Source organism: Myxine glutinosa, chromosome 7, assembly GCF_964187855.1.
Source record: "Myxine glutinosa chromosome 7, kmMyxGlut1.1, whole genome shotgun sequence".
Lineage (NCBI taxonomy): Eukaryota > Metazoa > Chordata > Myxini > Myxiniformes > Myxinidae > Myxine > Myxine glutinosa.
The window spans coordinates 32,658,296-32,684,598 of record NC_136267.1 but is presented as its reverse complement, the minus strand read 5'-3'; the positions used below and the strand labels follow the sequence as shown (position 1 = coordinate 32,684,598).

General features: G+C 44.2%; 1 protein-coding gene across 2 annotated transcripts in view; it reads right to left on the bottom strand.

The window, feature by feature from the left end:
• LOC137431104 (pyruvate dehydrogenase (acetyl-transferring) kinase isozyme 2, mitochondrial) overlaps nt 1–24,278 on the bottom strand; it is a 57,000-nt gene extending 32,722 nt beyond the window's left edge. For both annotated transcript variants that reach the window (XR_013624036.1, XM_068122038.2), the window contains exons 1-6: nt 23,916–24,278; nt 20,328–20,469; nt 15,168–15,239; nt 8,507–8,691; nt 7,194–7,283; nt 5,529–5,606 (exon numbers count right to left, since the gene is read on the bottom strand). Coding sequence is in view for 1 of the 2 variants with exons in the window: in XM_068122038.2 (XP_067978139.1) it covers nt 5,529–5,606; nt 7,194–7,283; nt 8,507–8,691; nt 15,168–15,239; nt 20,328–20,469; nt 23,916–24,036 (688 nt within the window). In the remaining variant the exon portion in view is untranslated. The remainder of the gene's footprint in view (nt 1–5,528; nt 5,607–7,193; nt 7,284–8,506; nt 8,692–15,167; nt 15,240–20,327; nt 20,470–23,915) is intronic.
• Nucleotides 24,279–26,303: the final 2,025 nt, after the last annotated feature.

The following is a 26,303-nucleotide window of genomic DNA, read 5'->3' as shown; positions in this document are numbered from 1 at the left end:
CTTTACCACTTGCCATCACCTTCGTCTTTCCGATATTCACCTTCAGACCTTTTGTCTCCATACATTCCTTCCACTTGTTCATCTTTTCCTTCAGTCCATCTATTCTTTCTGCAATCAACACCAGATCATCTGCATACAACAACTCCCACGGTAAACCCTCCTTTGCGTTCTGAGCCAGCACCTACAGTCACAGCTACAAATAGTAGTTGACTTGGTACCGACCCCTGATGCACTCCCACCTTCACCTCAAACTCACCACTGTTCCCGTCCTTCATCCTTACAGCTGTGCGCGCTCTTTTGTACATTGCCATCACTACTCTGATCAACCATTCCTCCACTCCTAACTTCCTCAATGCCCGTGTCAATACTTTGCGTGGAACCCAATCGAATGCTTTCTCCAGATCAACAAACCCAAGAAACAACTTCTTCCTCTTCTCCATGTACCTCTCCTGCAACTGCCTTACAATAAAAAGTGCGTCTGGCATTCCTCTTCCTGGCATAAATCCAGACTGCATTTCAACGATCTTCACTTTCTTCCTTATCCTCCTCTCCAACACCCTTTCCAATACCTTCATTCCATGCTCCAATAACTTTATCGCTCGGTACGAGTCACACTCTAGAGGGTCACCTTTCCCCTTGTATAGAGGGACGAGGGTACTCAGTTCCCAATCCACTGGAATGCGGCCTTCCTTCACCGCCAGATTACAGATCTCTGTCATTCTCTTCACACCCCAACTTCCTGCTGCCTTCAACATATCTCCCACAACTCCCGTCGGCCCTCCCGCTTTTCTACTCTTCATTGCTTTTATCGCTTCCTCAACTTCCTTCTCAGTTATCTTCTCTGCCCGTCCTAAAACTGGGTTACTCTCTATGTTGCCATCCAATTCATTCTCTGTATTCAACAGCATTTCCATATATCTTTTCCATCTTCCTTTAATTCCATCTGGGTCCACAACGATTTGTCCCCCTTCATCCTTCAAGCAACTCACCCCCATCACATCACACCTCTCTTTCGCTATCTGCTTTGCAATCCTGAATACTGCTCTCTGACCCTCTTCCGAATCCAAGCGTTCTCCGAACATTTTCCTACATGCCTCCTGCGCCTTTGCTACCTCTTTCTTTGCAGCCTTCTTGGCTGCCTTATAACTTTCATGCTCTGCTGTTTCTGCTCCCGTACCCTTCGCCTTCTGCCACTCCTTGAACTTCTTCCTCTTCTCGTCAATCCTCTTTCCAACTTCATCATCCCACCACCATGTTTACGAGTGCCTCGGTGGTCCTTTTGTCCATCCACATACCTCACCAACGACTCCGAACAGACTAGCTTTCATTGACATCCAACCACTTTCAAGCTCAACCACATCATCCTCTACCCTACTCAGCCTCTCTTTTAATGCCTCCTTTACTGTCACCTCTTTCAACCTCCACACCTTCATTCTCGGTTGGTACTTCACCCGCCGAGCTCTCCTCGCACCTTTCACCCTTATGTCGCAGACAACCAAGTGGTGCTGTGAAACAGCCTCCTCCCCCGGGATCACCTTTGTGTCCTGGAGGTGCCCCCTATCTCGCCTACGCACCATCAGGTAGTCAACGGTTGTCGTCGACCCACCTGACGTGTATGTAACAAGCTTATTATCCTCTTTCTAGAACTGAGTATTACAAATCAACAAATCAGCTCCATCAGCAAACTCCAAAATCCTTTCACCTTCTCCATTTCTCACACCATATCCGTAACCCCCATGAACTCCCTCAAAACCGTCCATACTCCTTCCCACATGTCCATTTAGGTCTCCTCCTACCACAACAACTTCCTCATCTTCCACGTTTTCCATCAGCTTCTCTATCGCACACCAGAACTTGTCCTTCTCTTCATCGCTCTGACAACCTGCGGAGCATATCCCGAGATGACGTTCACCAAGAGCTTTCCAATCATCATTTTCACCATCATCAACCTATCACTCACTCTAGTCACACTCACCACACTATCTACAAACTCCTCAGAAAACAGGACATCAACACCATTCACGCCCTCCAGGCACCCTTGCCACACAAACTTGTATTTCTGTCCCTGCCTACCCTTCACCATTCTCACACAACTTCCCTTCCATCTCATCTCTTGCACACAACATATGTCCACTCTTCTTCTCACCAATACTTCCACCACTTCTCTTGATCTCCCTGTCATTGTCCCTACATTCCATGTCCCAAACCTCAGAAACCGATCTCCACTTTGGGCTGTGCCCTGCCCATTTGTAGTTGTAATTGTCATGGTTCTCTTTTTGAGGCAATGTTTTTATGGCCGGATGCCCTTCCTGACGCCAACCCTCTTAGTCGTCTCTTATGACACGCAGGGATACGGTGTACCTATTCTAATCCAGGGTACACACTGGGAAACGTTTAAAACATGGAAATTCTGGGGGGGAAGGGGGGGGTGGAGGGTAGGGGGGTCATCACGGCTGCGGGGGCCCCGTCAGCACCACGCCACGGCGGTCCGGTCAGCACCACACCACATCAGCACCACACCATGTTGGCCCGGTCAGCACCACACAACGGCGGCCTGGTCAGCACCACACCACGGCGGCCAGGTCAGCACCACACCACGGCGGCCCGGTCAGCACCACACCACGTCGGCCCGGTAAGCACCACACCATGGCCTGCCCGGTCAGCACACCACGTTTGCCCGGTCAGCACCACGGCGGCCCGGTCAGCCCCACACCCTTGGAAAGGACTTCGATGCACGTCGGCCCGGTCGGCCCAGAGCCTGGAACGAAGTCCAAGGACATCAGCACGTCATCCGAAAACAGCTCCGGTTGGTGCGAACCACTCGGTCAATGGCGCGAACCAGGTCCCGACACGCCCTTGCTCGCTTGGCCCCGATGAAGGCCTCGCTGGGTGTTCTCCAAACAGGGGCAAAATCGCCTAAGCCGCGCTGGATTTCGGCAGCGGAAGCCTTGCTCGCTCGGCCCCGATGAAGGCCTCGCTGGGTGTTCTCCAAACAGGGGCAGAATCGCCCAAACCACGCTGGATTTCGGCGGCGGAAAGCAGGCACGAAGCGACGATATTCGGTCGGGCTGTAATGCGAACACCACAGCGGCCCGATCAGCACCACACCCTTGGAAAGGACTTCGATGCTGTGGAGAGATCGAAGCAAGGCTCCTTGCTCGAGCGGACCGGAAGCGGAACTCCCACACACACAGGACACAATTGAACACACACACACACACACAGGACAAAAAAAACATGGTAACACCAATGTAAAGTCACCTAATAGGGCATTGAACCACCACGTGCGGCCAGTATGGCCTGTATGTGCCGTGGCATAGAGTCCACCTGCGTCTCGAATTCTGCAGGAGGGACGCGTCTCCATTCTTCCATGATAAAGTCAATCAACCCACACCTGTTTGATTGAGGTGGAAAACGCCACCTCATGCATCGTTTCAGAATGTCCCATAATTGCTCGATTGGGATCAGATTTTGTGACTGAGAAGGCCATGACATATGGATAACATCAGTGTCATGCTCATCAAACCATTTGGCGACTACATGTGCTCTGTGGATGGTGGCATTGAGGGGTCTCCTCTTGCAGCCATGCTAGCTATAATTATAGGCAACCAGGTCTGTGCAGCATTTTTATACATGACCCTAAGCACACTGGGATGTTATTTGTTTAATGAACACATGGGCCACACATGCGTGGAAGCCATTGCTTGGTGTCCCTCATTTACCCAGGTGTTTCCATTTTTTTTACCCACTACCTGTATACAGTGCATTCAGAAAGTATTCAGATCCCTTCACTTTTTTCACATTTTGTTATGTTGCAGCCTTATGCTAAAATCGTTTAAATTTATTTTTTTCCCTCATCAATCTACACTCAATACCCCATAATGACAAAGAGAAAACAGGATTTTAGAAAATTTTGCAAATTTATTAAAAAGAAAAAACTGAAATATCACATTGACATAAGTATTCATACCCTTTGCTATGACACTTGAAATTTAGCTCAGGTGTCTCACATTTCTCTTGATCATCTTTGAGATGTTTCTACACCTTGATTGGAGTCCACCTGTGGTAAACTCAATTGATTGGACATGATTTGGAAAGGCACACACCTGTCTATATAAGGTCTCACAGCTGACAATGCATATCAGAGCAAAAACCAAGCCATGAGGTCGAAGGAACTGCCCGCAGAGCTCAGAGACAGGATTGTGTCGAGGCAAAGATCTGGGGAAGCCTACAAAAAAATTTCTGCTGCATTGAAGGTTCCCAAGAGCAAAGTGGCCTCCATAATTCTTAAATGGAAGAAGTTTGGAACAACCAGGACTCTTCCTAGAGCTGGCCGCCTGGCCAAACTGAGCAATAGGGGAAGAAGGACCTTGGTAAGAGGTGACCAAGAACCCGATGGTCACTCTGGCAGAGCTCCAGAGATCCTGTGTGGAGATGGGAGAAACATCCAGAAGGACAACCATCACTTCAACACTCCACCGATCTGGGCTTTATGGCAGAGTGGCCAGACGGAAGCCTCTCCTCAGTGAAAGACACATGAAAGCCCGCTTGGAGTTTGCAAAAAAGCATCTAAAGGACTCTCAGACTGTGAGAAACAAGATTCTGTGGTCTGATGAAACCAAGATTGAACTGTTTGGCCTCAATTCTAAGCGTCATGTCTGGAGGAAACCAGGCACCGCTCATCTCCTGCCCAATATCATCCCAACAGTGAAGCATGGTGGTGGCAGCATCATGCTGTGGGGGTGTTTTTCAGCAGCAGGGACTGGGGGACTGGTCAGGGTTGAGGGAACAATGAACGGAGCAAAGTACAGAGATATCCATAATGAAAACCTGAAACAGAGCGCTCAGGACCTTTGACTGGGCCGAAGGTTCACCTTCCAACAGGACAAAGACACTAAGCACACAGCCAAACAACGCAGGAGTGGCTTAGGGACAACTCTGTGAAGGTCCTTGAGTGGCCCAGCCAGAGCCCTGACTTGAACCCAATCGAACATCTCTGGAGAAAACTGAAAATGGCTGTCCACCGATGGTCCCCATCCAACCTGACAGAGCTTGAGAGGATCTGCAGAGAAGAATGGCAGAAAATCCCCAAATCCAGGTGTGCAAAGCTTGTCGTGTCATACCCAAGAAGACTCGAGGCTGTAATCGCTGCCAAAGGTGCTTCAACTAAGAACTGAGTTAAGGGTCTGAATACTTATGTCAATGTGATATTTCAGTTTTTTTCTTTTTAATAAATTTGCAAAACTTTCTAAAATCCTGTTTTCTCTTTGTCATGATGGGGGTATCGAGTGTAGATTGATGAGGGAAAAAATGAATTTAAACGATTTCAGCATAAGGCTGCAACATAACAAAATGTGAAAAAGTGAAGGGGTCTGAATACTTTCTGAATGCACTGTATATAAATTTAAAATGGGTCTTCTGGCTATGCAGTTGCAAAGGCTCTTACAGTAAAAAGACAACATACATTTTTCAGCATGTAATTGTAAAATAGACAATGTAATCTGAGTTTGTTTTTTTTTAAAGCTTACCATTTACTTTGTCCACCTTCAGCTCTGGTGAGCCTAAGTAATACTGATCACACAGCATCTTCGCATTTTCGAAAGCATCTGCACAAGAATAACAGCAAATATCATCTATAACTATAAGACAGATGTGTGTGTGTGTGGACATTTTTCTTGGAGATGGCCAAACCGCATCTTCATTAAACTTTCAGAGGTTCATCAGAGTGCTGGGGAATGTTTTAGGCGAAGATCCTTTTGAAAATTCAAAACAAAAAGTTGCATTTTCTACTCCCACCATTAACCTGTTATAAAATAAGTTGTTACGAAAGTGCAGCGAGTTACCATTTTCCAGTGCACGGTTTCAAATTCGTACACTCACTGCTCGGCTCTCTTGGGGCCGCGGCTCAAGTGTACTCAGAGGGGTGAGCAATAATAACTCCATGCACATGACAATACATGTAAAAAGTTAGTTACTCCTTGAAGCATTGATGGATGTTTCAAGCAATTTGTAAAATGTTACAATCCACTGCCACCCCCACCTCATCACCGTGTGCCCTTTCCCCACCCTCACTACCATGTCCTCTCGCCCCACTCTCACCACCGCCTGCCCTCGCCACACCCTCACCACCTGCCCATGCCTCGCCCTCACCTCTGCTTGCCCTCGCCCAACCCACATTACCGTGTGCCCATACCCAACCTTCACCACCACCTCACCAACCCTTCACACTTGGCACCTCACCCTCATCACCATGTTTCCTCGCCTCATCCTCACCACCATGTCTCCTCGCTCCACCCTCACTACCGTGTGCCCATGCCCCACCCTCACCACCACCTGCTCTTGGCACCTCACCCACACTACCGTGTGCCCTCACCCGACCCTCACCACCGTGTCCCCTCGCCCCACCCTCACCACCATGTGCCCATTCCCCACCCTCACCACCGTGTCCCCTCACCCCACCCTCACCACCACCTGCTCTTGGCACCTCCCAGCAGGTGTCCTAAGGTGGGTGGGAGGTTTTATAAATTTCTCAATACAATTTTGATTTTGCGTTTCTACCCGTACTAAACTGCCCTCTCTCTCTCTCCGCATGTAAACACATTCACGGGTTCGGCATTCCCAATTTCGCCATTTCCTGCATGTGGAAACATTCTCTGGTTCGGTAATATCTCAATACAATGAGGGATTTTGCGTTGGGAAATGCGCCGATTCTCAAATGGGATTTTACGTTTCCACCCATACGATGCCGATTTTTCTCCTCGTGTAAAGACATTCGCGGCTATTCTTCTGTAATAACCCATTTCCTTCATCATGGCACATAAGAGCCAATGCCCCCTCCTCAGCCAACACCATCACCATCATCAATGTTATCAGCTTCATCTTCATTAAAGGTACATTGATTTTACAAAGTACTACTTTGGGGCCAGCCCCACTAAAGTTTCTGCGCAGCTTTGGGCGTCCCTGCACGTTTCTTAAAGTGGGTGAGAGTTTTCATTAAAATTCTCAATACTACATTTTTTTTGAGATCTTCGGCTCCCATCCGTGCACGGATGCCTCGCTAGTGTTTTTTTTAATAAAGGCATTCTCTAAAGTTATGAGCAGAAATTGCATTCTAATGCAATCCCAAAATCACTTTACAATGTAGAAATTAAAACCTCATGATGCTTTGGCATGAATGTTATGCACATATATACCTTTGACGACATCTTCCACATCACAGGTTGGGTCGATACTTCCAATATGTTTGGGATGAGCGGGATTAGTACCTTCTCCAAACAAAAGTGCTGCAAAAATGAAGAGGATTTGGAAGACAAAGAAAAATGCAAGGAAGTGTTTCCCCCCCCCCCCCCCCCCCCCCCCACAGGATGTAAGTGTTGTTGGCTTAGCGGTTAGGGTGCCGGCTTGGGATCCTAGGATCCTGGGTTCGAATCCCGATCGATCGCTGAATTAACGCCAGGGGGGTTGACTCAGCCTGTCATCCTTCCGAGGTCGGCAAATTGAGTACCAGCTTGCTGGGATGAATGATCCCGGTGTGTACCCCGGTTCAGAATAGGTACACCGTGTCCCTGCGCATCGTAAGAGGCAACTACGGGTTGGCGTCAGGAAGGGCATCCGGCCATACAACATTGTCTCAAACAGGGAACCATGATTGTCATGGGGCCGCAAGGCTAACCCCCGCTCTAGCGGGGAAAATGGCCTTAAAACGATCATTCATTCATTCATTCATATAAGGCTCGTAGTGGAGTTGCCACACGCAGAACGCACACACATGCACATACAGACAAATACACGAGAAACAACGCAGAACTGGTAGACGAGACAAACACAACCACTGAGCTTGGGGAAGAGCCGTCACTTCCTGGGGCAATCTGGGTACCATCAGCTGCATTTGATTTCGATTTATCAATTTATTTTACTTTTATGTGCTAACCCAATTCTTACCATCAACACAATCCAATTTAACAGACACATTCATTTAATAATGAAGTCATCTCAACCAATTTACTCTCTAGGGCAATTAATTTGTCGTAGGGACTGCCACACAATCGCCTACCCTTTTCAGCAGATGCGGACTCTTAACATTCATGTTCGTAATTCTGGTGTTCTGCCTGCCCGAAGGCAGGTTCAGCACTGCCGAAGCAGTTTATTGGCAAGGGTTATACTGGGTGGTTTGCCATTGCCCTCCCAGCAGTAGTTAGGCAGGAATGTTGACACTGTCGGCGATAGCTCGTCTACTCTTCACAAAGGATATGATGGGAATCTTTAACGTCCAACTAATGTCGGCAGACGGGATGCCAGTTTTTAACATCCATCCAAGGGACGGCACATTTATGAATCACTCTGCCTGTGAAACACCAGGATGACAGTCTGTAGCTGGGTCAGGATTCAAACACAGGCTAAACGGCTTAAAGACGTGTGTGCATATCCCAAGGCCATCCTGTCAACCTTCCTTTAACATGCACACCCAAAACAGTTCTTCCCCTACTTTCCCCTTCCCTATACTTGCAGTGCTGGTTGATGAGCATGCGAATGGAGATGCGGCACATGTAGAATCGATCGAGGAAATACTGCACATGCTGACTAGCTGCTGGATCTACTCCATGAATCTCCTTGTATTCTATGACACCTTGTGCCATGGTGGGCACCACATTGTTGTGCCTGTTTCGAATGTTGACAAGGTTGTCCACAAAGCTGCAAAGAGAAGAAAAAACACGATGTGTTGTATTAAAGTGCATTCCATCAACAACCATTTACCCATTTTGGCCTCACGAATGAGAGATGCATCAGAAATTCACAAATAATATTCAGCTCAAGTCTGTTCTTCTATTTCAATGTAGCTTAACGTCAAAACATTACATGGATTATGAGATTATTTTTCATAATTCAAGACAAATGAAACTGCTGGTTATTTAACAAACTTCAAAATCTGTTTCTTTGAAGAAACATACAAAACAACAATTTCATAAGCATAATCGGACCAGTAGTTAGTTGTGAGTTTTGCCAGCAGATAGCATCATCTTGAGAGGGGCAACCAATTTGCTTATGCAACGCTCCCTGTAACTTCAAACAGGAAATTGGATTTGGTCAAGGTTCTGGCAATAACTCACTACTCTTCACTGAAAGACACAATGTGATCTGAAACATCATCCAGCGAAAACAGACAGGTGCCCCGAGCTTAACATTCATCCGTTGGACAGAAAACTGCGTGATGCCATGCCCTGCCTGCAAAGTACCGATCCAACAGTTTGTAACCAGGTTGAGAAACTAGAAAACTCAACGATATGTGCACTACATTGTCAGAACATCCCACCTTGGAAGGTGCAACAATGGATTTTATTAATTAAAGGTTGAAAAGAGCATGTTTATTGTTGTGGGAAATGAGGAGTGACTGATGACGTTCTGTACGTTAGCTTTTATTTACAAGATGTAACGCTCGTTGTGGAGCGGACATGCACGCACGCATGTGCACACGCACAAACAATATGGTGACGAGGGGGAGGTGGCATGATTTGTTGCCTCCCTCTCGCCTGGGACAGAGAGGACTAAGTGCTGCATCAAATACATCAGTTTTGAAGACGGGGAAGACCGAGCTGAAAACGGCAGCTTCGATGAGACGAGATGCGCACGAGGTGCCTGGTATCACACCGTCCGACATGCGTTTGTGACACGGCCTGGCCCTGCACTTTGGTGGGCCTTGTTGAGGCAATGATAAAAGTCTCGAGCTTTCGTGAACTCCCACAAGTAAAGGTCCGACCATTGAGGATGAGAGAGACCGAGGTTTGTAGAATCGAGAAATGCACCAAATAAAACAGCTTTGATGGGAGTGAGAACCGAGCCATGCACGGCAGCTTTGATAAAGTAGATGGCTGTCGCACGGAGTCATGCAGATCGTTTGGGACGAGGCCTGGGCTTGCAGCTTGATGGGTTTTGCCAACCCCATCATACTGAGAATAAAATCCCGAGCTTTGGTGACTCCCTTTTTTTTTTTGGCCACGTTCCGCCTGTATCGGACATATAGGAGTTTCGTGGGACCGTGCTGAATACAACTGCTTCGATGACAGCAAGAAGCTGGGGTGGCAGCTTTAGTGGGGGAGGGGTGGGCCCATAGTTGCGCCGATCGACCGGGTGTACCCAGGAGGCTACTTCGGGAACTGAGAGGAAAACGGAGCATGGATAAGGAGACGGCTTGGCCAATGAGTCATGGTTCCTTGCTGGGGTGAAGATGGATTCTTCAGGACCAGGGAAGGCTCCATTTGGTCTTTGAGATTGGTGAGTGGAGATAACAAGCGACGACCCATGCATGCACGGATGCTTGCACATCACAAATGCGCACGCACACACACACACACACGTTAGACGAGACAAACACTGCCATTGAGCTTGGGGGAAGTGCACCACATCCTGGGGTACTCTGGGTAGCAGCGACATCACAACTATGGTGCCACTTTTCTCATCGCACCCAGCGGGGTATTTCCGAAGTAAGAATTTACTCCCCCACATGGATGCCAACCAATGGTTTTGTCTGTGCTCTTAACCTTGTAAATGCTGAACGTCAAGCAAGGAAGCAGCACAAGGTTTGAACTGCCAACTGCCCAGCTTGGAGCGGACACTCTAAGCATTGCATCACCGGATCAGGATTCTTTGTCAAGTCTCTGAAGGAAGGAAGGACTAACAGATTCGCAGGAATGAACTGACCACACATAAGGCACTTGCTGCATTCCCAGGTATGACCAATCCATCACACACAACAACATTGGATTTGACACCCAAAACTTGTCCGGCTCCAGTGTTTAGCTTTTCAATATGCTGGGAAGGTGTTCCAGGTTCATTGATTTACCTGATCAAATAGTCTAGAAGTTGTTGTTCAATGTCTCAGGATTTAGGGTCTCTTACATCCAAGAAGAAGAAACATGCATCAAAGTCTCTCTGTCTTGGTTTAATACTGACCTGAAATAGTCTCCTCCCTACCTTACACTTTAATCTTTACAAATTCAACTCGACAAATTAAATCATGGGTCAACATCCCGCACAGGAGGCCGATGTTCTTCATCACCAGATACTTAAAAAGCATGTCTGATCAATGGATCAATGTATTTCACAACTATTATAGCAAAGACAAGTTAAACTTCCACTCTGGCCTGTGCTGCAACATAATAGTTTATCAATGCTTTTATGATAATGCCCTTGTGAAATTATTTTTGTCACCTTGGCAACCTTCAGATAGATGGATGTCAAGTCACCTATGTGCATTCAGTATCCAAAGGCAGATTTTTCTGTTCTGAAATACACCACGCTATCTCCCTCAGACTGGTACATTACCTCAGCACGAGCTCCTGGTATCAACATTTCCTGGAACTCCTTCCTAAATGGACTTCAACTATAAATTGATCACTGGCTCAATGTGCCACCCGTTTTAACATTTTGGAGTCAAATATGCCGCTTTGGAAGTACAACAAGTAACCGGTGAATTAGATTGACAGGAGTATTGTGAAACAACTTATTAGACGATGCCAATGAAAACTTTCTGCACAGTTTCAGTGTCTATCCCATATTTCCATTCTCTATGGGCTGTAGCATATAGCTCAAGTAACGCACAAGAAATCGGACACAAAATATTGTGCTAATATTGATCTCATGAGTCAAGGAGTCGTTTTAAAATAAGCGTAGAAAACTTAAATGATAACTTTTTCTTCTTTAACGGCTACAATTATACCACATTCTTGTGTGCTTGGCCCGGGCAAAGATTGGCCTAAGACTGCGAAGAACTGGCTGGTCAGGCCTGACGTTTGACTAAGGTTAGGGCAGGAATTTAACCAGGGTGCAAACGATAGCTCTCCTAAACTCCGCGGAGGAACGTGGTTAAAGGAGAACATCAAGCAGTAATTTTCCAATAAATACTAAACACCCGCTTTAAAATATCAGCTAGCACAAGCCTTCTAAGCAAGCAAATGCAGCCCCATTTGTCCGTCTTTTTAGAATACAATGAAGGCGTTCAGCAGTCCATCACAAAAAGACTGCAAGGAATATTACCAAAGCGGGAATGATAGATTTTTCTGATTTGGCAATATATTTGCAAGTTAGAATTGTGAAGTAAATTAGGGAAAGAAGTCAAAGTCAGTAAAAATGAAAAAGAAAATACAAATAAAACTAGACCGGGCACATACCTCTGCCAGGATGACCAGTTTACGTTTTGTATCCCACTGATAGGCCGGATCTGGATCGGAGAAAATGAATGAATGAATGAATGATCGTTTTGAGGCCATTTTTCCCCGCTAAAGCGGGGGTTGGCCTTGCGGGCCCCATGACAATCATGGTTCCCTGTTTGAGGCAATGTTTTATGGCCGGATGCCCTTCATGACGCCAACCCTTAGTCGCCTCTTACGATGCGCAGGGATAAGGTGTACCTATTCTAAGCCGGGGTACACACCGTGATCATTCATCCCAGCAAGCTGGTACTCAATTTGCCGACCTCGGAAGGATGACAGGCTGAGTCAACCCCCCTGGCGTTAATTCAGCGATCGACCGGGATTCGAACCCAGGATCCTAGGATCCCAAGCCGGCACCCTAACCACTAAGCCAACACCAGGATCCAGATCTGGATCGGAGCCTGAACCAAAATCTAATCAGCTTGTTCTTTTCACGTAGCCAACTCCTCCACCCAATTTTGTCAAAACTGATCCACAACTTATTGAAATATCATGCTATGTATCGTTTCTGCATAGCCCCTGCTCTCGCAGGGAAAATATCATGCTATCTTGGCTAACCCCCACTCTAGCAGGGAAAATGGCATTAAAATGCCTGTTGTTGTTGTTGTTGTTGTGTGTCGTTTCTGGCCCCATCTTTCAATAGCAAAAAATCACTTTAAAATTTTTTTTTTTTTTCTCACGTATCCGGATCCAGATTTTGGGGCAAAATCAAGTCAATTCTTCCTTGTCACACATCCAACCTGTCCACCAAGTTTAGTCCAAATCTGTCCACAACGTTTTGAGATATCACGCCAAAAATCATTTTTGGCCCTACCTCTTGATGGTGAAGAATCATTTTTAAAATTCCAGTATCTGGATCAAGATCTTCACCAAAATCTAATCAATCTGTCCGTCCGTGACACACACCCAACCTGTCCACCAAATTTCATCCGAATCTGTCCACAACTCTGAGATATCCTGCTCACAGAAAGGCAAACAGACAGGGGTGAAAACATAACCTCCATCCACCTTTGGTGGAGGAGGTAACTACAGAGTTCATAGAATACCTTACCCTACGCAGTGTTCCAATATAAAATTCAATTGAAATAAAATAATGATTTGAAAGGTCGTATTTAAAAAATTCCAGAACTTTAGTGCCATTGACTGTGTTTTATAGACCACATTATATAACATGTCCAAGTACAGCTAAATGGAAGGGTTTTGAAAGTGTTTGAAGGTGATTTGTGTTCTGCAGTGTTTAAGTATATAATTCAATTGAAATAAAAGAGACATTAAAGGTCATAGAAAAAAATTAATCCGGAAGTTTACCGCTGTAGATGCCACTGTCTTACCACTCCACCTTATTTAACATGACGTTACTTATCGGTGATGCCGCTTCGCGGTGGTTGTACCCCCCCCCCCCCCCCCCAATGCAAGGCGGCGGCCAAATCGTCCCCATTCGTCCCTGCTGCCCGAATATGCCAGGGCAGCACGGTCTCAGTCAGAGTGCCGATGGCCCTATCCCTCTTGTCTCTGTCTCTGTCTCTGTCTCTGTCTCTGTCTCTGTCTCTGTCTCTGTCTCTGTCTCTGTCTCTGTTGTGACCCTGACTTAGTGAAGGCGGGGTACACTATCCTGGATGCGGGGGGTCTCTGGGTCGCTCCTGGGAGATCGATCGGCTGTCTCCGTGCCATGGGCTTGTTCAAGAGAACTGTCCGGGGCTATACAACAACAACACCACCACCACGATACATTAGTTCTTAGTTTCTGTTGTATGTGTCCTTTATGACGTCCTTTAAAACAGTATGTTGCCTGTTTGGAATGATTTTCTATTTTGGTTGACTGTCTGACAGGCAGACAGAATAAAAAATTTGCACCTGTGTCTGAAGGAAGCGGTTCAGTTTGGCGTTTTAAATATGAAATAGGCAAAGCATAGAAACAAACGAAACCCATTGGAATCACCCTTTATAACCCCTCAGGATTACCCTTTAGAACCCGTCAGAATTACCCTTTATAACCCTTCAGAATTACCCTTTATAACCCTTCAGAATTACCCTTTAGTACCCATTGAAATTACCTTTACAACCCTTTACAACCCTTTGTTTGTCTGGTTGATTTGTTTGTGAAATAAATGTTAGCTCTTTCACGAGCCTCGATTCAGTATACAAAAAAAAAAAAAAGTACTGTCAAAGCACTTCTCATTGTATTTGTATCATATATTATAATATATATAATTATATATATATATATGACAATAAATTCCTTATTTTTATCATTATTATTATTAGAACCCTGTAGAACAACCATTTATAATTACCCTTTAGAACCCAATAGAACTCTTTAGAATTAAACACTGAAGGTTAGAAAGGTTCTTCTTCATCATTTTTTGATGGACAGACAGCAGCCAAATATTGAAGCAGCTTCACCGCTTAAAAATTATCTCACTCCTCTCTGCACATGTGCGATCAGTACAATTTCAGAGCAAAAGTAACGTTAAGCTACAGCCTGTTCGTTTTCCAATCCATGTTCAAAATATTCAACTCAAAACATTCAATTGAAATTAGTTCAATCAATTAGTTCATGAATTAGTTCATGAATTAGTTCATTAATTAGTTCATTAATTAGTTCAATGAAATTAGTTCATTCAATTGAAATGTTCAAAACATTCAATTGGAATTAGGTTATTCCTCAATCATACACTGATGTTTATGGATGGACGGATGGACATACAGAAGTGAACCAATTGCTTAACCCCGCTTCTCGCTTCATGTGTGCAGGGTAAATAAAAATCCTAGTACCATAGTTGCTATGGGAATTTTCAGACGTATTTGCTATCAATCTGTACGATTTGTGGGAGCTGCTTTGAATTAAAGTTGACAAATGTCTAAAAATTATGCGACATCAATTAAATTGTTTAAAAATAATCACATGTATTTCATTTTGCACAACTTCGTATGCAATTATGTGCACTGAAGTTGATGTACCTTTGAAGGGTTTTTTGGTCTTCTGGATCCTTATCTTCAAATTCCAGGACATCCAACAGGCTTTGATTGTACCTGCATAGAAAGATAAGATAAAAGTAATATGATGTGAAACACACAAACAAGGAAACAATAAGGAGTAAATAAAATGAACAATCAACTAATCTACAATAAAGTTCTTTTATTTTCTCTTCTACGTTCTTCCAGGAGCCTCGACATTTAATACAAACAATCTTTGATAACGTGATAACAGAACAGCTCCATAATTCTGATTTTTGGGGCAAAAAAGAAATGGGACAGTAATTTGAGGAAAAGGTGCATTTGAAAACGAATGAGACAGGGAAGGATAAAAGCAGCAGCAGCCTCTTCACTCTTAGCAGATCTGGTTAAAATCACAAACTGGTCAAACAAGTGGAAAATGTCTTTCAATCCCAACAAATCTCACACTCTCACTATGACTCTCCGAAAAGACCGTCTGGAAAACCCTCCCATTTACTTTCTCAACAATCCTCTTGAAGAAGTTGTGTCATTCAAGCTTTTGGGTCTTATGATCTGCCATGATCTTTCTTGGTAAAACCACCAATTTGATTCATACAGCTGCGTGAAGAAGTAAAAATGTATTTTATTTGCCAGATGTAGGGTGCCCCTTTATATGAACTTTTCTAGAGCATTACTTAGTTCCTCCTAAGAACACAAGGGTAGTCCAGCATGCACATGAGATTTTTTGAATGGCCTTATTTTGTATTGTTTGGCATTTTCTACAAGCTATGGAATGTACCTTCCTTTCTGTACTTTGCCACATGGCATATACCATATAAAGGGACCATTTCTATGCCCTTGGCAATTTTCCCAATAATTTATTGGTAGTGTTGTTTAGTCCTAATACTGGACGGTTTTGGCATGTCTCTGTCATTTCCAAAGATAGATCATGCTTTCAACATGAAACAATTTTGTATGCATGTAGCTAAAGTTTCAGCTCACAAAAAAATTGGTGACAAAATTCTTATTCGATTGTTCATGTTTATTTATAATATGTGCATTTGGAAATTGAATGGTTCGGTACTGTCCATTTTGGTTTAACCTCATCTGCCATAATAATATCAGTTTATCACGTTCTTTGCTTGTATTTTAGTTTCTCATTTTAATGTTTGGTGAAATAAATCAGAATGTACACATTTTACACAATTCCCTCAACCCCATTCCATTAATACATGCATGTCCTGAATGCAAGTACCAATCACCATATATAAAAAACCGAATAAATAGAATTGATAATGTAATTGGAGAAGGAATGTTCCAGCGTTCATTACACGTGCCTTTTGGCATGAGGGATATGCAGAACACTCGATTGCAAGTTTCCACGTAATTAAATTATATCATACAATAATCGTTCATCGTTTTTGTTTTTTTTTATACAATTAATCGTTCAGCACATTGAACTCATGCACCCTTAGGCTTTTGGAGGAGTCACTGATCGAATCTGAAAGTCTTTCCAAGGCATCAGCGTATTTGCTAGTCCAAAAAATGCTAATTACATTCTTTAACAATACATTACCATGCTACGTCTGTCAGAAAATCAGAGGAATGTAATAATTGAACATCTTCAAGCAGGGTCTGTCATTAGCCAGGTTACAAGGCTCTAACGTGAGGCGAGGAACTCATGTTTATGACCTCGGAAGATGCTATGAAGCCACTGAATCAACAAGAGATATGCCAAGAAGTGTACGTCTCAGGATAATGACTCCCGCTGAGGACCAATACATTCGCATGACCTATCTACAAAATCGGTTACAAGCCACCCGGAGTACTGCAAACACTCTCGGCACCTCGCAAAATAAGTGTCAACACTGTCTTGAGGCATCTTACTAAAATTCACCAAATGTCCGTCTGTCCGTTCGAAGGTACCGCAAAAACGGCTAAACCGATCGCAACGATATTTTGGGTCAGTACTCCTGGGACCCCTTGGAGTAAAATAGGTGATATTGTTTTTCCAATTTTCCAGTTTTTCCAAACACTATGGAATAATATTTACCGATATGAACAGCGATGTGGCTTTTGTTGAAATTCTACAAACCAGGAGAGAGTAGATCGACTCCTGACGAACTCTTCCGATATAAACGTGCGGCTCCGAAGTAACATGGCAGCGTGTGCAAAGCGACTGAGAAACAGGTGTAGCGGCCGCTTCCGTGTTACAGATTCGGCGTGCACTCTTCACACATAAACGTGCGACTGAGAAAGACGTGTAGCGGCTGCTTCCGTTTTGCAGAATTCAATCTTTTTTCAAAATGGGCGCCATGTACTGTTTAGATTTTGATGATTTGCATGTGATATGATTCAACAGATGTTTATATGAATCGTTTAAAATAAAAAAAGCCTTCAATTTCTGATATTTTGCTTTTTCATTTGGGCTTCCCAATTGAAGCCCCGCCCATAGGGCGGGTACCGTTGCTAGTTTACATGATGCAGGGATCCGTGCAGTCATCCTGTTCGGCGTCCAATACTTGCACCGTGACACATCCTGGCAGGCTTGCAGTGGCAAAATAAGCACATTCGAGGACATGAAGACAATGGGCAAGTGTTAGGTTCAGTGAAGAAGCAATGTTTCTCCTTGAAAGGCATGATGGCCGTGCACAGGTCTCTAGAAGATGGAAGAACGCTATGCTCCGTTCTGTCGAGGAAACTGCAAATATTGGACGTGGAAGAGCTTACATCATGGAATTAATGAGAGCTTACATCAATGTGTTGCCTATACTTCAATAACATGGTCCAGGAACCATCTTTATGGATGATAATGCTTCTGCTCACATGGCCATTTGAATAAGAACATTCTTGTCAATACCAACGTTAATGGCGTGACACCCTGGCCTGCAGACAATTTGCATTTGAATCTTGCCAAGACAGCCACAGACCATCGATGAGCTGGAGCAGAAGCCAATTTTGGCATAGAATGCCATTCCCTAAGTTCAGAGTGGAGTGCTCATGCGGTCAATGTGACGACAATGCAGTGCAGAGATTGCTGTTAGAAGTGGACATAACCGGCGGGTATTGAGATTATTACTTCCATGATGGATCATTATGTGAAAACATTTGCCATAACACAGCATTACATGATTAGGTCTTTTTCACATGATTAGGTCACAATAAAATGGACATATAATGAATCAGCACTTATATCTGTCAGAGGTTTGCACCTTATTTGCACCCCATTATATCAAATAAATAAATCGCATCAAATCACATATTAGGTTTTTTTATGGCAGAGAGTGCATATATCGGAATGAAATAAAAACTTTCCGACACAGCTGAACAACTGAAAACAAGAATTATTCTGTCCCATGTTTTTTCTTAACCCCACCATCTTACTTCGGCTTTTCAGCATCTCCTCCCCTCTTATCCTGTTCTTTCATCCCCTTGACATTTGTCTCACTGGTAATTATACGTCGCTCTTTCAAGAGCCTCGCTCCTGTAAAGATTTTTTTTTTTTAAGTGTCTGTTATATAAGCTTCGAGTGCAGGGATACGGTAAATGCATGTTAATTTGACAAGCTTTGTTTGACCGTTACATGTAGGTTTGACCTTTGACAAACTTTGTTACATGGACCAGTCATTGTTATAATGTTTGTTTTATAAACAGATGTTTGGTACTACAGAACTTTAATACAGTCAGACTCTGCTATTCGCGGTTTCAGTCTTCGCTGGTTGCATGTATTCGTGGGTTCCGCGTATTCGCGGGTGATAAAATGCAACCTGTTTCTCTATTGGTGGAAAGTGTCCTGCAAATTTGCCGGTTTTTTTTTCTGTTCGTGGCCGTGTTCCGTGAAATTTCGGGGTTATTTTCCTATTCACGGCCGTGTTCCGTAAATTTGCGGTTTTTCAGGGGTGCAAAAAAAATATTCAGGAGCTGCTAGCTTGATACATTTATAAAAACCCATCTTTCACCAGCCATGCATAAAGCAGCTGGACATACGCAAAAAAAATATCTATGAGTCGTGAGTATGACCTGCTTCTACATTCACTGCTGTGTGCTTTGCATTTTCATGGCTTTCACCGCCACAAATTTTAGCCGCACTATAATAGAGAGCTTTGCGGGATGTTCCACCAGCTGCATAACACATCATCCCTGCGAATTACGGTACAGAATGAAAACACTCCACAATATCTATTAGTGCAATTAACTGTCTCCCTTTTCCCCCATTGAAACTGGCACGGCATGCATTCACGGATTTTCATTGACATTCGTGGGATTTGTCTCACCATTTCCGGGATTATTGCCGACATTCGCGGGATTTGCCTTGCCATTTCCGGGATTTTCATCGACCTTCGCGGATTATCGTCGACATTCTCTGGATTTTCCTCACTATTCGCGAATTTTGCCTCGTCATTCGCAGTTTGTTCCTCTCTATTTGCGGATTTTCGCAACTCGGGAATCTATTCCCCCTTTCTCCATTGAAACAATGCCACGCTCTTCACGGTTTCGCAATTCGCGGATTTTCCAGGAACGTATCCCCCGCGAATAGTGGGGTCCCACGGTATACAAGAAAACAAACATGACATAATGACAATAACACCAATGTAAGGTGTTATTGTCATCATGTCATGTTTGTTTTCTTGCACCGTATATTAATGTTGGTTTTATTACATTTTTATCTATAAAAAAGGCATATCTCAATGGATATGAAAGCCAGGGAGTCAACTATGCATCCACAAATTGTTCCTTTCCCAAAGGGAGGGCTGGCAGTTTGGTAATAAAAACATAAGCCATGTAAGCTGACCGATGCGGTGGTTAGTAGTGTAGCAGCTGACACTGCTTTATGCAATGGGTGGTTCTGCGTGTTTTTTATTTATTTGTTTTTAAATAGACTAAAACAGAGCCAGAATACATATTACATTTTGACATCTTCCTTGCCAGCTACACTTTAGAGGTTTAACTGTGTAACAGGTAACTAACCAGGTTGAATGTGTGGCAGTCATCTCCCGTAGGTCAGGACCATTACACCAAGTGCTGGTGTGCAAAAGGTCAGATTGATTTTTATTATGTACTTTCTAATTTTGTGTTTGGTTAGTGGTACAAGAGGTTTTAAACTGATGTCAGCAAGTTTATCTTAATTTCGTTACTGGTCTGGTTTATTCCAAATTTTGGTCTTTTTGTACTACAAATGCTCACCAACTTTGTACAAGTTGAACTGACGACGTGACAAGAAGCTTGTTTGGCAAGAGGTTCAGTTCTTTCATGATGTTGCACAGTCTCACTGGAAGTTCTTGCCGTAGGAACACAAAAGAGGTTTTTTCACATGCATTTTCAACACCTGTAGATGAAAGAGTCGGGCGACAATTATATTTACGTTACGTTGAACCAAAGTTGAAGTCAAACCTGCTACACAATGGTCGAAGTGAAAAATTGGTTTATTTACAGGCCTTCAGAAAGCATTCACACCCCTTGACTTTTTTCACATTTTGTTGTGTTTCAGCCTGAATTTAAAATTACTTAAATTGAGATTTTTTTTGTCATTGATATACACATAAAAATACCCCATAATGTCAAAGTGGAGTTTTTTTTATAGAAATTTCTACAAACTAATTAAAAATGAAAAGCTGAAATGTCTCAAGTCAATAAGTATTCAACCCCTTTGCTATGACACTCCAAATTAAGCTCAGGTGTATCAGATTTCCTTTGATCATCCTTGATGTCTCTCCAACTTGATTGGAGTCCACCTGTGGCCAATTAAATTGATTGGACATGATTTAGAGAGAAACACACCTTGATATACAAGTTGACAGTGCATGCAAGAGCAGAAACTCTACCATGAAGTCCAAGGAACTGCCCGTAGAAACTGTTCAAGGAACTCAAAGTGGTGGACAGATTCCGACAAAACTTGGTGGACAGGTTGGCTGTGAGAAAGAACGAATCGATTCGATTTTGATGAACATCCAAATCTGGATCTGGACCCGAGAATTTTTTTTAATTTCTGAAGGGATTCTTCACCATTGAGTGAAGGCCAAACGCATAGGGCCAAAAACGATATACAGCATGATATCTCAAAAGGTTGTGGAGAAGTTATGACAAAATTTGGTGGATGAGTTGGTTAGGTGACAGGAACAAGCCGATTCGATTTTGGTTCAGGTCCAGGTCCCGATCGGACCTATCAGTGGGATACAAAATAAACTGTTCAGCCTGGCGGACGTATGCTCTCTACCGAGTGCCGTTCTAGTTCGTTTTATGAATTGCTCCTTTTTTGGTTCCCATTCATCTGCTACAGCAAATAACCAGACTCGGTGTCATAATGGTTAGAGCGTTCTCTCTGAGTCTGGAAGGTCAAAGGTTTGAATCCCGGCCGAGTCATACCAAACACTTTAAAGATGGTACATGCTGCTTCTTTGCTTGACAATCAGGAGTTAAAGGACAGAACTTGCAGAGGAACAAAGGAGCGGAACAGACAACCATATGTTAGCAACCATTTTTAAGGCTTCATTGGCCTAATGGCCCACTCCTGTATTGAAGTCCCTTATAAGAGAACTCATAACATTACAATACAATACAAAACCAACAACAAGGAAAACAAGTGTTATGAACATAGCACACGACAATCAAAGGAAATTAAAAAAGTTATTTCAATATATGCACCAAATAAGTTATCAGAACCAAAAAAAAACCTTGTTTTAAAAAAGGAAAGTTTAATATGACTATAGCTGTTGTTTACGAAATATCGAATGTTCAGGCCTCCACTTCAAGTCACTAGTTATTTTTGGTACAAGGTTTTAGTTTCTAAAATAACAAGCTTGAGTGGAAAACTTCAAGAGGTAAATAACAACATAGGGGAAATACCCCTGGCGCTCAACTGGTAGAATAAACAGTATACTGCACCAACAAAAGGTATTTTAAACCAATTTCAATGGTTGCTAGAAGACAAGGCAGCATGTAGAATCATACTAACATAACCATAACACTTTAAAGAAACAAACAAAAAAATACCTATTTTGGGGGGCAACCGCCACCCCCCCCCCCCCCCCCCGCTCCCTCCATACCTCCTCAGACCCTAATTTTTCTAATGCCTTGAACAAAATTTGGTACATCATGGGTGATGAAGGTTGTGGTGAAGTTTCATAGAAATTGCGCGTGTAGTTTCTATGAAAGCAAATACCTATTTTGGGGGGGACAACCTCCCACCCATCCCCCACTGCCCTCCACGCCCCCACAGACCCCTAAAGGGGCAGATTTTTATAATGCCGTGAGCAACCTTTGGTACATCAACAGTGATGAAGGTTGTGGTGAAGTTTCATCGAAATTGTGTGTGCAGTTTCAAAGAAAGCAAATACCTACTTTGGGGGGTCAAACCTGGATCGACTTTGACCCCAGTAGACCCCCTTAGAACCACATTTGTTTTATGCCATGAACAAACTTCAGCCAAAACACAACAAATATAATTTGTGCCAAGTTTGGTCACAATCCCTTCAGCAGTTTTGGAAAAGAAGTTGCAAGTGTCTACGGACGGACTGACGACGCGCCAGCGCATAAGCTCCCCTGAACTTCATTCCAGGTGAGCTAAAAAAACAATTTATTTTGATGAAAGTAATTATACAGGTTATACACAGACACGCATATATATATATATACATATACATATACATACACACACACACACATACAAAACCACACAAAATCACACACACACCTGAAAAACACACACAAAACTACACACACAAAACCAACCACACAAAACCAACCCCCCCCCCCCCCCCCCCCCCACACACACACACACACACACACACACACACACACACACACACACACACACACACACAGTAACACACACACAGTAACACACACACACAGTAACACACACACACAGTAACACACACACACACAGTAACACACACACACACAGTAACACACACACACACAGTAACACACACACACACAGTAACACACACACACACAGTAACACACACACACAGTAACACACACACAGTAACACACACACACACACACAGTAACACACACACAGTAACACACACACAGTGTAACACACACACACAGTAACACACACACACAGTAACACACACACACACAGTAACACACACACACAGTAACACACACACACAGTAACACACACACACAGTAACACACACACACACACAGTAACACACACACACACACACAGTAACACACACACACACACAGTAACACACACACACAGTAACACACACACACACACTAACACACACACACAGTAACACACACACACAGTAACACACACACACAGTAACACACACACAGTAACACACACACAGTAACACACACACAGTAACACACACACACAGTAACACACACACAGTAACACACACACACACAGTAACACACACACACACAGTAACACACACACACACAGTAACACACACACAGTAACACACATACAGTAACACACATACAGTAACACACATACAGTAACACACACACACACAGTAACACACACACACAGTAACACACACACACAGTAACACACACACACAGTAACACACACACACACCTGAAAAACACACCAAAAACACACACAAACACACACACATAGGCCTACACACACACACACACACAGGCCTACACACACACACACACACACACACACACACACACACACACACACACACACACACACACACACACACACACACACACACACACACACGACATTGCGTCTGAAAAAAAAATACATTTTACAGGTTCTCTGGCTCTCTACTCATCTCGTCGAAGTCTTACCGAAGTCGAGAAACTGTTTGATGGAAAGCGGGGAAGGAGAGAACTTGGAAAAGCGCTCAATGTGCTTAGGAATGTTTGCCACGACCTCTGCTTTCCGAAGCAACGCCTGGAATAGCTTCATATCGACAACACGTCGTTTCAGTGTTTCACTGCCAGGGCAGATCACAGACGTGAGATGTACACCGCGGTGATCTTCCCCACCTTGAGGAAAACCACACAATCCTTCGACCACGTACGAACCGATCTGTACTTGCACCAATCAGCACGCTCAACAATACATTCTTACTTTGCCTCACGAACCAATAATCTGTTGCGCTAATATCAAGGTCACGTGACATTGCACACTGTTTTGTTTGGTGCAGGGACAGTTCGGTGTTAGTGTTGTTTTAAGGTCAACACCCTTAAGTATAATGCGGAAGATAATTGAAACAAATGCAATAATTAATAGAGAACGATCAATTATGGTACTACTGATGAAAAGTGTTGTGAAAAATATATAACACCAAGGGGCAAGCAGAGTCCTCCTTCGGCAGTTTGCTTGTACAGTACATCGCGTTGCTATGGGTGACGCTTCCTGTCCGCCATTTTGGAGGACATCAGGATGGAGTTGTTTTGCTCTACACGAATCAGCTTGCTATCGCTCGCCAAGCCAACCGTTCCTTATCAACACTTCCGTTGTGCTTCCTTGAGCGATTAAGCCACTTGACGAGCGATGGCAAGCTGATTCGTGATGGAACACAGTAAACACACCCCTGACAGGTGACCGGAAGTTCTAAACCGCCATCGCGGCTCGCGATGGCTCACGGTGATGCTTTTGTACATACGTGGCCACGCCTCGTGGAAGAAGCGAGAATGGAAAGAGGAAATACCAACAGTAGAGTATCAGTGACAGGGGCGGATCCAGGAATTTTAAGACGGGGGGGTGCATGAAACTGGGGGGATAAAGGGGGGGTCTGGGGGTCTTCCCCCAGGAAATTTTAAAAAATTGATCGTCAGAAACAGCATTTCGTGCGTTCTTGGAAGTTTCTGCAGTTCCTTGTGTTCTTACCTGGTCCAACAGTTCAGCAGATTCGCATCGCCTGCATCCTCATCCTGGATCGAAGGGGGGGGGGGTACGCACTTCCTGATCCCCCCCCCCTGGATCCGCCCCTGAGTGAGAGTAAGATGGAGATTGGGGGAATGCCACATGGCGGAGAACAAGCGGCATACGAGGCCAAAGAAACAGCAAGAAGAGGGAGAGGAGCCTGTAGCCTGGTGTTGGATTAACGGTTGGGGTGCTGCCTTGGGATCCCAGGGCCATTAGTTCCAATCCCGGTCGGCCGTTAAATTAACACCAGGTGGTGTTGACTCAACCTGTCAAACTTCTGAGGTCGGATAAATGAGTACCAGCTCATTGGAAACAGGGGGCACCGCAGCAGCGGGATAGCCGTGACCTCAGCCAGTGATGCAACCAGCAGTCCTTTGCTGCATAATAAAGAAGAAGGGAGGGGAAAGCGGGGATGAAACAGAAAAGGAACAAATCAACTGAAAACTATCAAATGAAAATAGGTGATGGAGAGGTGGCAAAAAACAATAACCTGGAGAAGTGGAGTGTTTGGGAATGGACAATAACCTGGAGAAGTGGAGTGTTCTGGAATGGACAATAACCTGGAGAAGTGGAGTGTTCTGGAATGAACAATAACCTGGAGAAGTGGAGTGTTCTGGAATGGACAATAACCTGGAGAAGTGGAGTGTTCTGGAATGGACAATAACCTGGAGAAGTGGAGTGTTCTGGAATGGACAATAACCTGGAGAAGTGGAGTGTTCTGGAATGGACAATAACCTGGAGAAGTGGAGTGTTCTGGAATGGACAATAACCTGGAGAAGTGGAGTGTTCTGGAATGAACAATAACCTGGAGAAGTGGAGTGTTCTGGAATAGACAATAACCTGGAGAAGTGGAGTGTTCTGGGATGGACAATAACGTGGAAAAGTGGATTGTTCAGGAATGGACAATAACCTGGAGAAGTGGAGTGTTCAGGGATGGACAATAACCTGGAGAAGTGGAGTGTTCTGGAATGGACAATAACCTGGAGAAGTGGAGTGTTCTGGAATGAACAATAACCTGGAGAAGTGGAGTGTTCTGGAATGGACAATAACCTGGAGAAGTGGAGTGTTCTGGGATGGACAATAACGTGGAAAAGTAGAGTGTTCAGGGATGGACAATAACCTGGAGAAGTGGAGTGTTCAGGGATGGACAATAACCTGGAGAAGTGGAGTGTTCTGGAATGGACAATAACCTGGAGAAGTGGAGTGTTCTGGAATGGACAATAACCTGGAGAAGTGGAGTGTTCTGGAATGGACAATAACCTGGAGAAGTGGAGTGTTCTGGAATGGACAATAACCTGGAG